Raw genomic sequence first — 13397 nt, 5'->3', positions numbered from 1 at the left:
CTTTATCAGCAAGGTCTTCGGGATGCCGGCTCTCACCTGAGGAAAGCCTGGCCTAGAACTCYTAGGGTCACACTGTTCGACTGAATTCTACCAGCCAGAGAATCTAATGTGGCTTGAAAATCTCTCCCAGATTTTTTGAGAAGTGGTAGGGGAGTGTTACAGAAGCAAAAGTCAGCGTAAACTTGTGATACGGAAGTGACTTAGAGAGAGAGAGAAATCTAAAACTCTTCCCGTTCTCCCAATAACAAACATGACGAGGCGTGGTCTGGTGTAAAATGCTGTCAGATCATTCCYGTTGTGCTGGGGGTGGCGGGAAGGAGGGAAGAGTGCTGGCATACCATAGCTTTAAGAAACAGCATCTGTGTCCTCTGCAGCTCCTCTTTCACAATGGAGCGGGCTCTGATCTAAGAGATCACACAGCGGATCCCAGATTGCTTTGTGTAGTCAGGCTACAGTGTTTCATGGTCCCTCTGCTTGTTCACAAGGCCCCATGCTGCAAGTATTCACTGGGGCTGGAGTGCCAAACTAGAATAATTTTCATATTCAGTGGACTTCGTGAACCACAGCAGAGTGAGTAGTGTTTATCACCGTCTTAGCACAATGAGGGCTACCATGCACCTATAAGACTGCAGGCACAAGTAATTAAAATACTTTATAATAACTTTATAATATAATATAATCTGAATTGTTCTTAAATGTTATTGATATTGTAGCTGCCATCAGTATGGTACAGCATTTCAGGTGTATTTGGCACAACAGTCAGAACAGCAAGGTCATAACGCTGACTAGCCAAAAATGTTCTGAAATATTTGCTTTGTCTGTAAAGACCAAACAGTGTACCAAGAAGTAAACTTTGAGGGGGTTGAGAAGTCAGGGATTTCATTTAAAAGAAATCCAATCTAAATGCTTGTCAAAACATGTTTATTGTCTGGGATCAACAGATACTGCAGTAATCTAGCCCTGCTTTGCTGATAGGAAGTCTGGAGGTCTTGCCTTCCCTCTTTTGACAGAGCTACAGGCTACAAATATTATGTAACAGACAGGATCTGTTTAAGGCACACAAATAAATACAGTAAATCTGGTTCTCGTGACTAATGGCATGCCAGCAAACAGGGGGAGGTGGGGAGAAAGACAAGAACCTAGTCAAAAAAACAGAACCGAGCTCTAAAGTTTTCAGGATTGAGGGGGAAAAAGAGCTAAATTCTAAGTCACTGATGTTTATTATGTTTATTACTTCAAACATGACTATGTTTCCCAGTAAGCCCACAGAAAAGCTCTGTATTATTCACAGTACAACAGACATCCCCTGTTAATTGGGACATCTTTACCGCTCTACTGAAAAGCGGCAGACAGTAAGATTCACCTCTTTGCATTACTTTCACTGCAGACATTAGACTCCCAGCCCACAGACTAACATGGCAGGTTTCCAGTTGTCAATGTTTTTTTGGGGGGGTCCCAAATACTCCTCATCTCTCCAGACACCAGCCAATACACCAGTGACCTATTTTGCCTGCTTAAGCCAGAATACATGCAATTACTATGCAAGCAGTAGCCCGTGCAATTGTAACTTAAAAGCAAAATTATTGGTTCTGTGATTCCGTTTGACACACACTGACCATCTTACCTGAGACAGAAACTGGTTTAGAAAGAACTAACGCTGCCTTATATKGTCAGCCTTTATTGTTGCTAGTTCTGGTGAGGTCTCTAACGCTAGCTTCAACTGAGCAGATAAATTAACTATGCCTCTTTAATTAGGCCAGAGTGTAGGTCTGCAGAAGTGTAGCAATTCCTAACTGGATCCCTTTCTTCCCTTAAYTGCTTTTGCTGTCCTTATCTTTGAACTTGACTCTTTCTCCTTTCAGTTTCACATTCTRCTGTCTGGATCAGAAAGTCTTTGCTCAGACCAGGCTAAATGACATGAACAGTGCAAGCAGATAGTTCTCTAGGTGAAATGTTAGTTCTGGACAAAGGAAGCACTGAAACAGGAAAGATCTGAAAATAGCACTTAATGAAACTAATGCACCTAGCAGCTGCCTTATCTTGGCATATCAATGAGGCTGAAGGTGGAGGAGGCATTGCCATAAATCAAGTTGAAGGAAGAGGAACAAGGAAAGAAAACGGGTAGGTGTAATATAGAAAAATGAGTCACCAATGTATCTATAAATAAAATTCCTTTACAAGGAGGAGGAAGAGATCAGTACTAGGAAACAAGCCTGAAACGTGGATGGGATAGGCTGAACTAGGAAGGTGAATGCTAAAATGCAAAGAAGGCTTCACAGAAGTATTTGACACCTATTCCAGTATTTTTGAGACCATCTTGATTTCAAYGTTATGATCCTGAAATACAGCTGAATTCCAGTAAGACACCATCAGAAGGTGACAGAATTAAGTTCCTTACAAGGATGACAGCTGGAACAACTGCTGCATCTTCTGTCTCCAAGGTCCATTAAAGTTTCTGACCTGAAGTGTTGAGGGTCCTTGAGAGAGGCTTGCTTTAAACTAAAACAAACAAACTCCCAGAGGTCCAACATATACTTCCCTTGCAGTAGATGGAGACACTCATTTCTCGCTTTCCGAAACATCAAAGCATTTGCTTGTCTGCACCAAACCAGTATGCTTCTGGGTAAGCTTTGACAAAATGTGAACATCTAGCCAAGATGTCACAGGCAAGTTGTTTAAGGAGAGGGATATCAGTCTTTTGCTGATGTATCAAAGAAACATTCTGAAATTTTGTTACTTTAATTCAGCATGTTCAAGAAACCTTTCAGCTTCATCCTTTTAATCTGTCTCACCAACGCCTGCGCACCCGCCCTGGACAAGGTATCTCCTAATTCTTGTGGTCTCTGCAACGTCCTGCTCCCAGCACTGGAAGTCATTCAGTACCAGCGAAGAAGGTGATCAAATCATGAAATAACAGTGCTCACAAGGKGCGCTGTCCTTCCGGAAAGCTGTGAGAAAGCCTTGTCATGTGAAAACAGCGTCTTGTGCTGTTTGACTCCACTTGGTTACTTCAACCAACAAAAAGTGATAATCCTGTCGTTCTGATTAAAGATTTTGGCTTGTGTAACTCCTTTTATAAAGTGAAAGGTTTTAAAAAGTCTAAGAGTTCAAAAAGCGTAAGTATTTGTCAGTAGTCCATATTTCTACATATTTGTAGCTGAGTTCAAAATGTGACACAAAACATTGTTATACTTGAATACAATTTTAACAGCTTTACAGTCTCTTCATTTATGCAAACCATTATAGGGTATCAGATGGTGAAAGTGTGCCAGATGGGCATGTTTTGAAATTTAAAAGCAGAAGTGCTGTGGATCAGACAGAACAGGATACCTAGGATAGCACAGCTCACAGTATACATGGATTATAGTTGAGCTATTATTTCCATTTTATTACCATTAAAAGTATCTGCATATTCAAAGTATGAGGCCTCCAAAACAGGATATTTTATATTAGACTTTCTGCTAGGGCCTATTCAAAAAGCTTACTAATACATACCATAACAAATACACACAATAGAAAAACAAGGATAAGAGTAAACACCTCTGCAATCACAGATTTGTACCTGAATCATTTTCAATTTATTTTTCCCCAAATGCATTTTTCTCCTACGTAAAAGATCCACAAAACCAAAAGAGGAAATTAAGTATCTGATCCTACAATCACTTGCTGCTTAGCAGACTGTGCTATTAGTAATTTGACTTAATGTGATGAACTTACTCATGATCAGAAGCCTTGTACCTGCTATAAAATGTTTTTGCAAAATTTGCAGATTTCTGTACAGACAGAAGGGACTTACGTTAACCTAATCTTGATTCTGGTACAGAACAGCCAATAGAGATTTGCTTAGGAATTTCTGTAAACTCCAAGGGTAAAGTCATTAATTAATCAACCATACAAAGGAGAAAATCTGCTATAAAGTTCTATTAAATCCATGAACTAAACAAACTGAAGAAGCAATAAAAACAATGCATTTTTTGTTCACATTTTTTCAAAAAAGCTTTCAGTTACTTAACATTATAACTTTAAACCATGTAATCTACTTCTAACTTAAAAAATACAGAACAAATGTACCTCCTAACCACAAAGGCCAAGAACATGTGTTCATTTATTTATATGGGAGATCTGAGTTATGGGGCTGCAGATGGGAGAAGGAAGTGGAGCAAGTTTGGCTAATTGGAGCAGTTCTGGCAGAACAAACCATCTAGCCATACTTATATAACAAAGCATTTCCAGGATTCTTACAGCTTTTGTCACAGAAACTGTATTTTGAACAGACAAACCATCCTTTATAGTATGTTCTATTTAGAACAATTCCATTATGTCTGATTGTGTTTTATAGTGCCATAAAATTGTGTAAAATTAATTTAGGAAAAGCTATCTGCAAATAATTCTTGATTGCTTGCAACTTCCACTAAAACTAATCAATATAAAGCTAAATATCACTCTGCAATATTATAAAATCTACAAATAAAATCTAAAAATAAAATACTATCTTCTAATTCAATATATAAAGAGATGACAGCCAGCCTAAGTGACTGCCACTTGCATGCTATCAAACTGTCTCAGAAACATTAATATAACTACTTTCCCTGCCATCTAAAAATAGGGGAAAAGTGAACTGAATCACATAGCCTTTATGACCTAGAGAAAAATCATGATAGAAGTCTGGTACAATTTAGGTCTCATTTCAGTTAAAATGACTATCCTTGGACTACCTTGCTTAATCATTTTTTTTAACGGCATTTGAATACAAGCAGAAAAATGAAGCCTTCCATTTTATTTGTTTTTGTAATATTAGATATATATTTTATACTTTTTGTGAAGTACAGGGCATATTGGTTGGCGCAAAGGTAATTTAAATGTTATCTTTCTCAGAAATACATTCTTTTTTCATCTCTCTTTTTTCTCCTCCCCCACCCCCTTTCAGTTTGTAATTAATGACTGAATGCTCATAAAGCCCCTGAAACTCTCAAGCAGTCTTCAAGAACACAATTGTATCTGAGTTACCCCAAGTAAGTATTTGATAATATTACAATGATTATTGCTCCAGTACCATCCTGACAATATCAATACAGGATGTCTAGTGTTAATTATATTATTTAATATAATTATATTCCTTCTGCTCAAATGAAAATCTGAAGATGATGGATGTATTTTATTTTAGTACAAGAGCAGGATTTTTTTCCATAAGCTCTAACCAAAGTTGAATTAAGATTAATTTTGTTGGAGAAATGCTTGTGTCCATCTGATTGTAAATAATGTCTGAATGGCCCCAAACCAAACATTTATAAGCTATCTGAGTGCAGATACTTCCAAAAAAAAAGAGAAAATAAAAAGATCTCCTATGAATGTATATGCCCAAAAGTTATTTCTTGCTTCAGTAATGAGGCTGAAATATGCAGCTGTATTATTGCAGTATTACTGCACTTCTGTGAGCAGTGGCTACATCCATCACTCTGGGACACATTAAAAAAAAAATAAAAAAAAAAAAAAAACTTCCTGATGACAAACTGCTTGCTATTTACTCAAAGGAGATTTCTGAAGGGGAGGAAAACCAACAATATTGTTCTGGCACTCTTTTATTCCAACCCACAGCAATAAAATGAGAAGCTCATCCAGTGTCCTACTGGTGTTACCCAGGGTTGCAGTTGCATTAAATAAAATGACTACAAACTGCCCCATGGCAAGAAAGCAGAGACTCAGGCTTAACACCTTTAACAAAAATAACAAAGAAGACATTACCTCTAGCTGCTTAATGGCAAAAGCAGAACCATCTTGCTTCAATTTTTTAACTATTTCTTCCATGTTATTTGCTGAAAAAAGACTAAAACAGAAAGAAAACTTTTATTAATAAATGAATGAATTGCTTCAGCTTTCCTCTTCCCAATGAAATGCGAGTACCTTACAGAAATTAGAAACAGAGAGCTTAGCGTGATTGCTTGCTTTTTCTCAGCAATATATTCTCTGCTGTTCAATTTTAAGTAACTCAGTTGATGGGAATCTTCTCTCTATTTACAAGTCTGTAATATTTTAATATACCTCACTTACAGGTCCTGTTATTTATCCAAAGTCTTTGTTTAATTACTACCATCTGTTTTATCTATGTTTTTATAATGCACCAAATCCTGTTCTATCAGCTCCACTTTACCAGCTTGATGTCTACATCTTTCACCTCCAGTTACTGCTGTTTACAATTTTCAGCTTCTTACTGCTCTTCTCTCTCTCCCCTTTCCTTTTTGATGCACATAAGCCCCAAACTAATCATAGAAATGGCCTCACATCAATGAGCACACATGTGCTACATGGTATTTCCTGGCCAGCTGAACAGTTAGTGTCACAAAAATCTCTGTCCAATTTCCAGGGAAAATGTTTGTTTTAATGTGCTATAGGGCTGTGGCTTATAAGAATGATGACAATCATTCRGGCAAAATGCTGAATTATTTAATACAGTGATAAGTGTAATATCTAACGAGTTTCACGTAAAGTCCTCTAAACAGAAATCTTTCAAGAACTACCTTCAATATCGTTTCTATCGCTATCTGATATTGTTACTGAATTTAATTTCACATTTTCTCTCCAAAAGAATAAAAAAGAAGAAAAATTCTACAATACCTGTTAATTTTCTCCATATGTTCATCAAGTACAAACTCCTTTTCCTGATCAATTTTGCTCTATTTAAAAAAGGAAATGCATATTTTACTTTGTTATTTTCGACTATCTGAAAAGTCAGCACTGAAAAATTCCAGTGATTTACAGAAATATCAGAGGTAGATCATTTGATGTTCATAAGATCAACATTTTTAATGATACATAAGTGAATGCATGCATAAGTGAATTTGTCATTTCATGTTTTGAATGTTAAAGGTGTCACCTCATGATGCAGCACTGCCTTTGAGCTAGATTGTGTGCGTATTTGAGTGGTATCTTGTACATATATCACAATTGTTCTATCAATACATCTCTGCATCAAATACACTGAGAAAGCTGGTGTAGACAAATCCCAGAAAACCTGAGAATGTAAAAGGAAGGGAAATACACTTCCAGTATAGAACACATCTGATTCTCTTTTTTTCTTAATTATGACAGTAGTTTTATATATATATAGGAAAAAAGGACAGAACAGAAAGAATGTGTATCTTTTTCCCTCACTCCCTTTATAAAAATTTTTATTTAGTTAAAAATCATCTAGAACATATGCTTTTTGTTTAGAATCTTAATATTTCCTATTTTTGTGCTTTCTTGGGGTTTTGGGATTTATATATTCAAGAGTTTAATTTTGATTCACAGTTACACTCATATTTTTAACACACATGTTATAATTTATAATTCCCCTTGATTTGCAGACAAATGCTGAGGCTTAGGGTTTTTTATTTCTCTTTCTAGTTTCCTTTAATCCTAATGCAATATTTAATCTTACAACTGAATAAGCAATATTTACTCAGTGCCATTAAGTATATAACAATTTTGTATTAACTGTTTTTCACTGACTCTTGATCTTGATGGACAAATAAGGAGACTGAAAGATCTGATGGATTTAAGTGGAAAGTATGACAAATGTTTTAGACCTGCTGGCTTTAAGGGGTTTAGGACATAAACAGATGCTTTGCCAGCAGCAGCTGAAGCTGAGAAATAGGTTCCCTGTTATTCCAGCTCTGATGACCAAAAATATGCAGTTTCCTTTTCCATTAAATGTCATCTTGTAAAGCAGTATACTCCAGCACATAATCAGTTCTATTTTGTAGATTTCCATTTTGTCAAAATAATCAATAACATCATGTAAATTAGCTTACTCCATTTATTTTTCTAATTAATCTTCATATGAAAACAGTAATTCTGAAACAGAAATAACTTGAGTAGACAGTGCTCATTTTAAAACCAAACAACAGGGGAATAATATTCAGGTGAATGAATATATAATATAATATAAATATATATAATATCTCTATCTGAATATAATGAAGAACTTCTTCCCTGTGAGAGTGACAGAGCACTGGCACAGGTTGCCCAGAGAGGCTGTGGAGTCTCCTTCTCTGGAGATATTCAAGGCCTGCCTGGATGCAACCCTGTCTAACATGCTGTAGGCGACCCTGCTGAGCAGGAGGGTTGGACTAGATGATCTCCAGAGGTCCCTTCCAACCTCAGCCAGTCYGTGATTCTGTGTAGCATAGTAACCAGCAACACATAGTTTTGTACTTTTAGCATCATCATGCTGCTGGCTGAGAAATGATATATATACACACACAAAGAAAGAGGGAGCTTTGGGGAGTTCAAACTGAATAAAGGTAGAAAGTAAGGAAAGCAAGAGACCTTTACATTTTATTTTAACTTTGACATTGTAAGCATTAGTGCTACAAATCAGTATTTTATAGAGTCTGGATAAGTTGGAAATCCATTACGTTTGTAACCATAAAATAAATAATAAGTAGCATGAAAAAAAGAATTTTTTATTTACACATATTTAATTAACAATTCTCCTTGATTTCAATTTGGGACAGTAATTAACTAGATTACCTTCACATGGTAAGAGTTCAATAAGTCTGCAATACTTTCTGTTGAAGGAGATTTAAGTGCAATCAAGTCTTCCTCTAAGGCAGGTAGCTATTAAAAATACATATATATAAAGAGGTAAAACAGAATGTATTTCTTGGATTATTACTACTATGTTTTGTTAATACATATATATGTATAACTGTATATATGTATAACTACATATAGAACTACTATAGACAAAAAGAATTTTTTTGGCCAGATTTAAAGAGGTATCAAGTAGAAAACAGAAGGTGCAGGAGTTTATTTTTCAGATGTATTGAAACATTTGGTTTAATTATGCCTGCAGTGAACAGCAAAGAACTCACTTCCCTAGCAGACCCACAGGCAAAGCCAGCCTACGATAGTCCAAGAAAAAACAGCAAGAGCCTGGCAACTGCACTATGCTCCAACAATATTTGTTAACCCACATGTCTAACCAGCTCCAACAGCATAGAAACAGTGACAGTCACTGTCTCTTGCACTGCCCCCCAAATCTGGAAAAGTAGCATCAGCTCTTAACTCTGTAATGTTGTCCACAGTGTTATTAAGTTCAGTCTTTAGAGAAGGAAGGCTGCCTCTCCTTTGTGGTACAAGAACACTGTCCCCTCTCGTTTTATCAAATAGGCTAATTTTACATTCTCTTCCAGCCGCTCTAAGAAACAAATAGGGTAGCTATTACAGAGAATGATAAAGAATATATTACTGAAATATTACCTAAATTAGAAATTTTGAAGTTGTACAAATAACCTCTCCTTTCAAATACTATTGCCTAAATTGTATCCACAAAACAAACAATAGACATGGTAGAGTGGCAAAACAGGACGAAGACAGAGCATGCAATTTTTGATCAAGTAACTTCAATTGTGCCTAGTTTATAAACAGTGGAACCTTTTAATAGAGCATCGCTGGCTTCCTCTATCAAGCTGTCACTAGCTGGCAGCTGTCATAATGCCAGCTTGAGAGCACCTTATGGTCCCCATCCACAACCCAGGGCCAGCTAAGACACCTGTGCATCTACATACAGATACTGSTAAATACATATTAGTGTGTCAAACAACTCAGCTTGTTATTATGGTAGTAGGCTAAGCCCTCAGCCATACTGGCTAGCAGTTTACCTTTTCTGATTCCACAAAATGTGTGGCGATGCCTGCTTTTTGCACATCTCTTCCTTTTAGCCTAAATCCCGTTAGTGCAAGGTAATAGCCAATCTTTCCTGAAAGTCTTGGCAAGAAATATCCTCCACCTACATCAGGAAAGAGGCCTGAAACAAACAAAACAAAACAAGTGAAGGTCTTAGGATCTGTTATCCTAATCGTAAATGTAACTCAGTAGCTATTTATTCTTGTCTCACTTTCATCTCCATGACTTATGCATGGCTCTCTTGCCTAAAGTTTTCCCTTGACTTGACATCTCGCCATCATCTAAATCCTTTCTAAAAGCAAACCCTTGAAAAAGCACTTTCCAAATTATATCCTTTCCACTGGCACACAGTATACCAATATATGCCAGACAACAACGTTCATTCCACTTGCCTATAATCTCTTCCGGAAACATTTTTACATCCTCTCCTTTGGATGTAATCAAGGAAAGGTTTCCTTAATACAGCTTCTCTTCAGTGTTTTCTTCCTCTCAATAACCCCTAAAAATTCATCACTGCCTTATGTTGTCAGTCATCTGTCAGCCTCATCCTCTTTAAGTTCTCCTGCTTCTCACACACACAAAATTGTTTTTAGGAGCCACTTTTTACCAGTTATAGTTGTACTATTCTCATTCCAGCTGAAATGTGTGTTGCCATTAACTGATTTATTCCTTATCCGATAGGCTGCTGAGACATATAGCTCTTCTAAAGTACTGAAAGTCTTGTTAGCACCTTTCAAAAGCTCCTAAGCTGCGTTATTCCCAGCTCATCACTTACTTACCCTCTTTTTCATCTGTAGTCACTTGCTGAACAGTTTACTCCGCATTTCACCTTCTCAGTTTGAGCCATCATATATATAATGTTGATGCCAAGACTGTGATTTAGTTTTAAGTTTCTATTCATCTGTCTCCTCCTGGATTTCCTACTCCTGCAACAAATCCTCTCATTTCAAAATGAAACTTCTCTTACAAATGCTCTCCAAAGCAAAAATGACAATTACATTATTCCCCCATCCACTCGGACTGCAATTGTAACAATCTTTTCTTCTTTGCTGCTGTACTGGTGCTTAAGTACTTTTCTCCCTATCCTCTAGTAAGCTCCCTCAGATTCCAAATTTCAGTCTTCAGGGTTGGCATTTTATGGGGCCCTTTCACAGGGCAATACACAAGAAAATAAATTCTATATAARCTATAAAGTTGATTAGTTTAACTTGATTTGATTTACAGAGGTGAGAAAAAACTAAATTGAATGAAGGTTCCTTTAAATCTTAAGAATTTTACACATACGGTAAATAAAGGTGCAGCTAATCCATTTTAAACTTACTCTGGCGCATAAGCAAGTTTGCTATAGCTTTTACTATCTCCTATTGAAGGTCTCGGTCTTCCTTTCCACTTACAATATTCCTCCTACTGTCCATGCTCCATAAATCCTTMATTCCTCTTAATTCTCTTAGTACACTGGTACTCTCTCTCATCACCACATCTTTCTACTTGCTACCTAGTTTCTCTTATCATCTTTCTCTTATATTTCACATACTTTAACGTTTTTTCTTTTGGTAGAGTTTACCAATTATTTCACAAATACTTTCTTAAATTAAAGAAGATGTCAATGTCTGTTGGACTGACCAACTTTAAATGTGAGCATCTGGAACCATGACTTGCAGCCTAAATTCTGTGACAGATGGAATAAGCTTCACTCTGGTCCCAATTGTAAAACTGTCTCTGCTGTTGCCAAGTGTAAGATAAAGGTACCACTACATTTCAACCTTATCTTTCAGAGGTAGTTAGAGATTTGTTAGTAAATGATTTACAGAAACCTGAAAGTTTAGAAAGCTATACAAAAAAGTGTCAATTATTATTATTACTACACCTAACAGCCCATTTCTTATAGCGTACTTTTAGATTTTAGTTTTCCAGCCCATAGTCTTTCCTCACCCTCCTACATATGAGCTGCTTTCCTATGTTTTATCTGATCTATGTTAGTTTTAAACTCCTACAGACTGGAACTTTTGTCTTCTATTTTTATTTGAAAAGTGGCATATACACATCATTTTGTATTTATGGTGGTGTGTGACTACATAAATAACTGCATGAAAACACAGCAGCTGAATGAATGTTTTGTTTTCATAGAAACGGTGTGATGCCTACTGAAATAAGTGAACATATGAAAAACATCAATTAATCCAATAGCTAGACAGCTAGCTGTTTTAAACGTACATCACAGTGATCAAAACACAGCTAAGCCCTCAAATCCAGACAGATTTCAGTGTTTTGGTTTCCAACTGATCCTAAAAGGATTTAATTACTTTCTTCCCTAAGCAAGTTGTAAACTTTTCCTTTAGAGATCTTCACAGTTTGTTTAAACAAGTCCTTGTAAACATAAGAAATGCATGTAAAACGCATCATCTCTAACATAGCACTATCCATATCTTTACCATTGAACAAGAAACCAAAGGTATCTTTATTACTAGAATAATTTTACAGGTGAAACAATTTCTCTGCTTACATTAAAAAAAATCTTTAGTTTCACCTTCATTGTAGGATAACTGATTACAAATCTCACGAGTTTAGCAAATTCATGTAGCATTAACACTTGAACTGTTACTAATTGTCCTTTAGCAGAGACACACATTTGGAACCACAATAGCATTYTTCTTTTTTTTCCCTCATCCTAAACGTACTTGCTCAGAAGAATTACACGATATTATCTGCTAGCAGGAAACTGCTCTATAATTTTTTCAAGAGTTATAACACCAATGAACTTGCTTATATTTGGGGGAGCAGAGATGGAGAATTCTGGGGGTTTGGCTGGACCTTTGCAGTTCATCTAGTATGTTAAGAATTTCAGAATGAATCTTATGAAATGCTTTGTACAGGCTGGATATCAATAAACAGGAGATAAAAATGTGCAAGATACTCTTTAATGTGTAAGATACCCTTTAAAATACAGAAAACATTGTATCTGTTAAGCATTACTAACAGACACTACCAAAATCTAGTCATTAACTAAGCATGCATTAACTTTGGTTGTAATGACACTGTTATATTAAAGAACATTCTCAACAAAAGCAGAATGTTGTAACTTCTATTCTCTTTTCAGCACTTCTTCCTAATTTTGTTCTATGATTTCTCAGTCTTAATGTTACAYGACTGTTGAGAAATTCCTTCACTACGAAATACTGGTCACTACTTCTCGCTATTAATTCTTCAAGGTGATACCAAGATAGAACCCATCATAGGTACAGATGGCTATTTTAAGCACAAGGTAAGGTTCTCTATTCTGAATAAATATGTTCAACAAAGCCATGTATTACAGACCTGCCTCATTTTCCCATTTAAAGGTCCTAAAGATCAGAACAACTGGAACAATCCTTCAGTTGCCTTGCCTTTGAAAGATATAGAAACTAGAAATTTTGAAGGAGAAAAATGCAGGATATGTTATAGGTTTTGAGCACTCCTCAGAAACYTTGTCAGTAACTAGAGAGGGCTCTGGACATGGAGGAAAGAATTAATGGTTGCGAAGAGGAATATATATGCCTTTTACATGCAACAGTAAGACCAGTGTGGCATATCTCATTGGCACCATGATCATCTGCAAGGGAAACGTGAATGATTTTATAGGAAGGTTCACTATACTCTGACTTTTCTTGAGACACACCACTATCTTTACATAGCTCAGAAACAAAATTTTCTATCGTCTCTCTCTAAGAGTTGACAAGGAGTTCTAGGAT

The 13397-nt window shown here is 36.3% G+C and overlaps 1 protein-coding gene across 3 annotated transcripts in view; it reads right to left on the bottom strand.

The window, feature by feature from the left end:
• Positions 1-13397, bottom strand: part of HIBCH (3-hydroxyisobutyryl-CoA hydrolase) — a 40329-nt gene that overhangs the window by 7995 nt on the left and 18937 nt on the right. For all 3 annotated transcript variants that reach the window (XM_085321442.1, XM_085321435.1, XM_085321450.1), the window contains exons 8-11: positions 9645-9790; positions 8512-8598; positions 6613-6671; positions 5743-5824 (exon numbers count right to left, since the gene is read on the bottom strand). In XM_085321442.1, the coding sequence (XP_085177568.1) occupies positions 5743-5824; positions 6613-6671; positions 8512-8598; positions 9645-9790 (374 nt within the window). The remainder of the gene's footprint in view (positions 1-5742; positions 5825-6612; positions 6672-8511; positions 8599-9644; positions 9791-13397) is intronic.

The sequence above is a fragment of the Rhea americana genome, unplaced genomic scaffold (genome assembly GCF_003343005.1).
Source record: "Rhea americana isolate MKP2758 unplaced genomic scaffold, rheAme1 scaffold_12, whole genome shotgun sequence".
Taxonomy (NCBI): Eukaryota; Metazoa; Chordata; class Aves; order Rheiformes; family Rheidae; genus Rhea; species Rhea americana.
The sequence above is the reverse complement of the archived record's forward strand: the minus strand, read 5'-3'. Positions and strand labels throughout refer to the sequence as shown.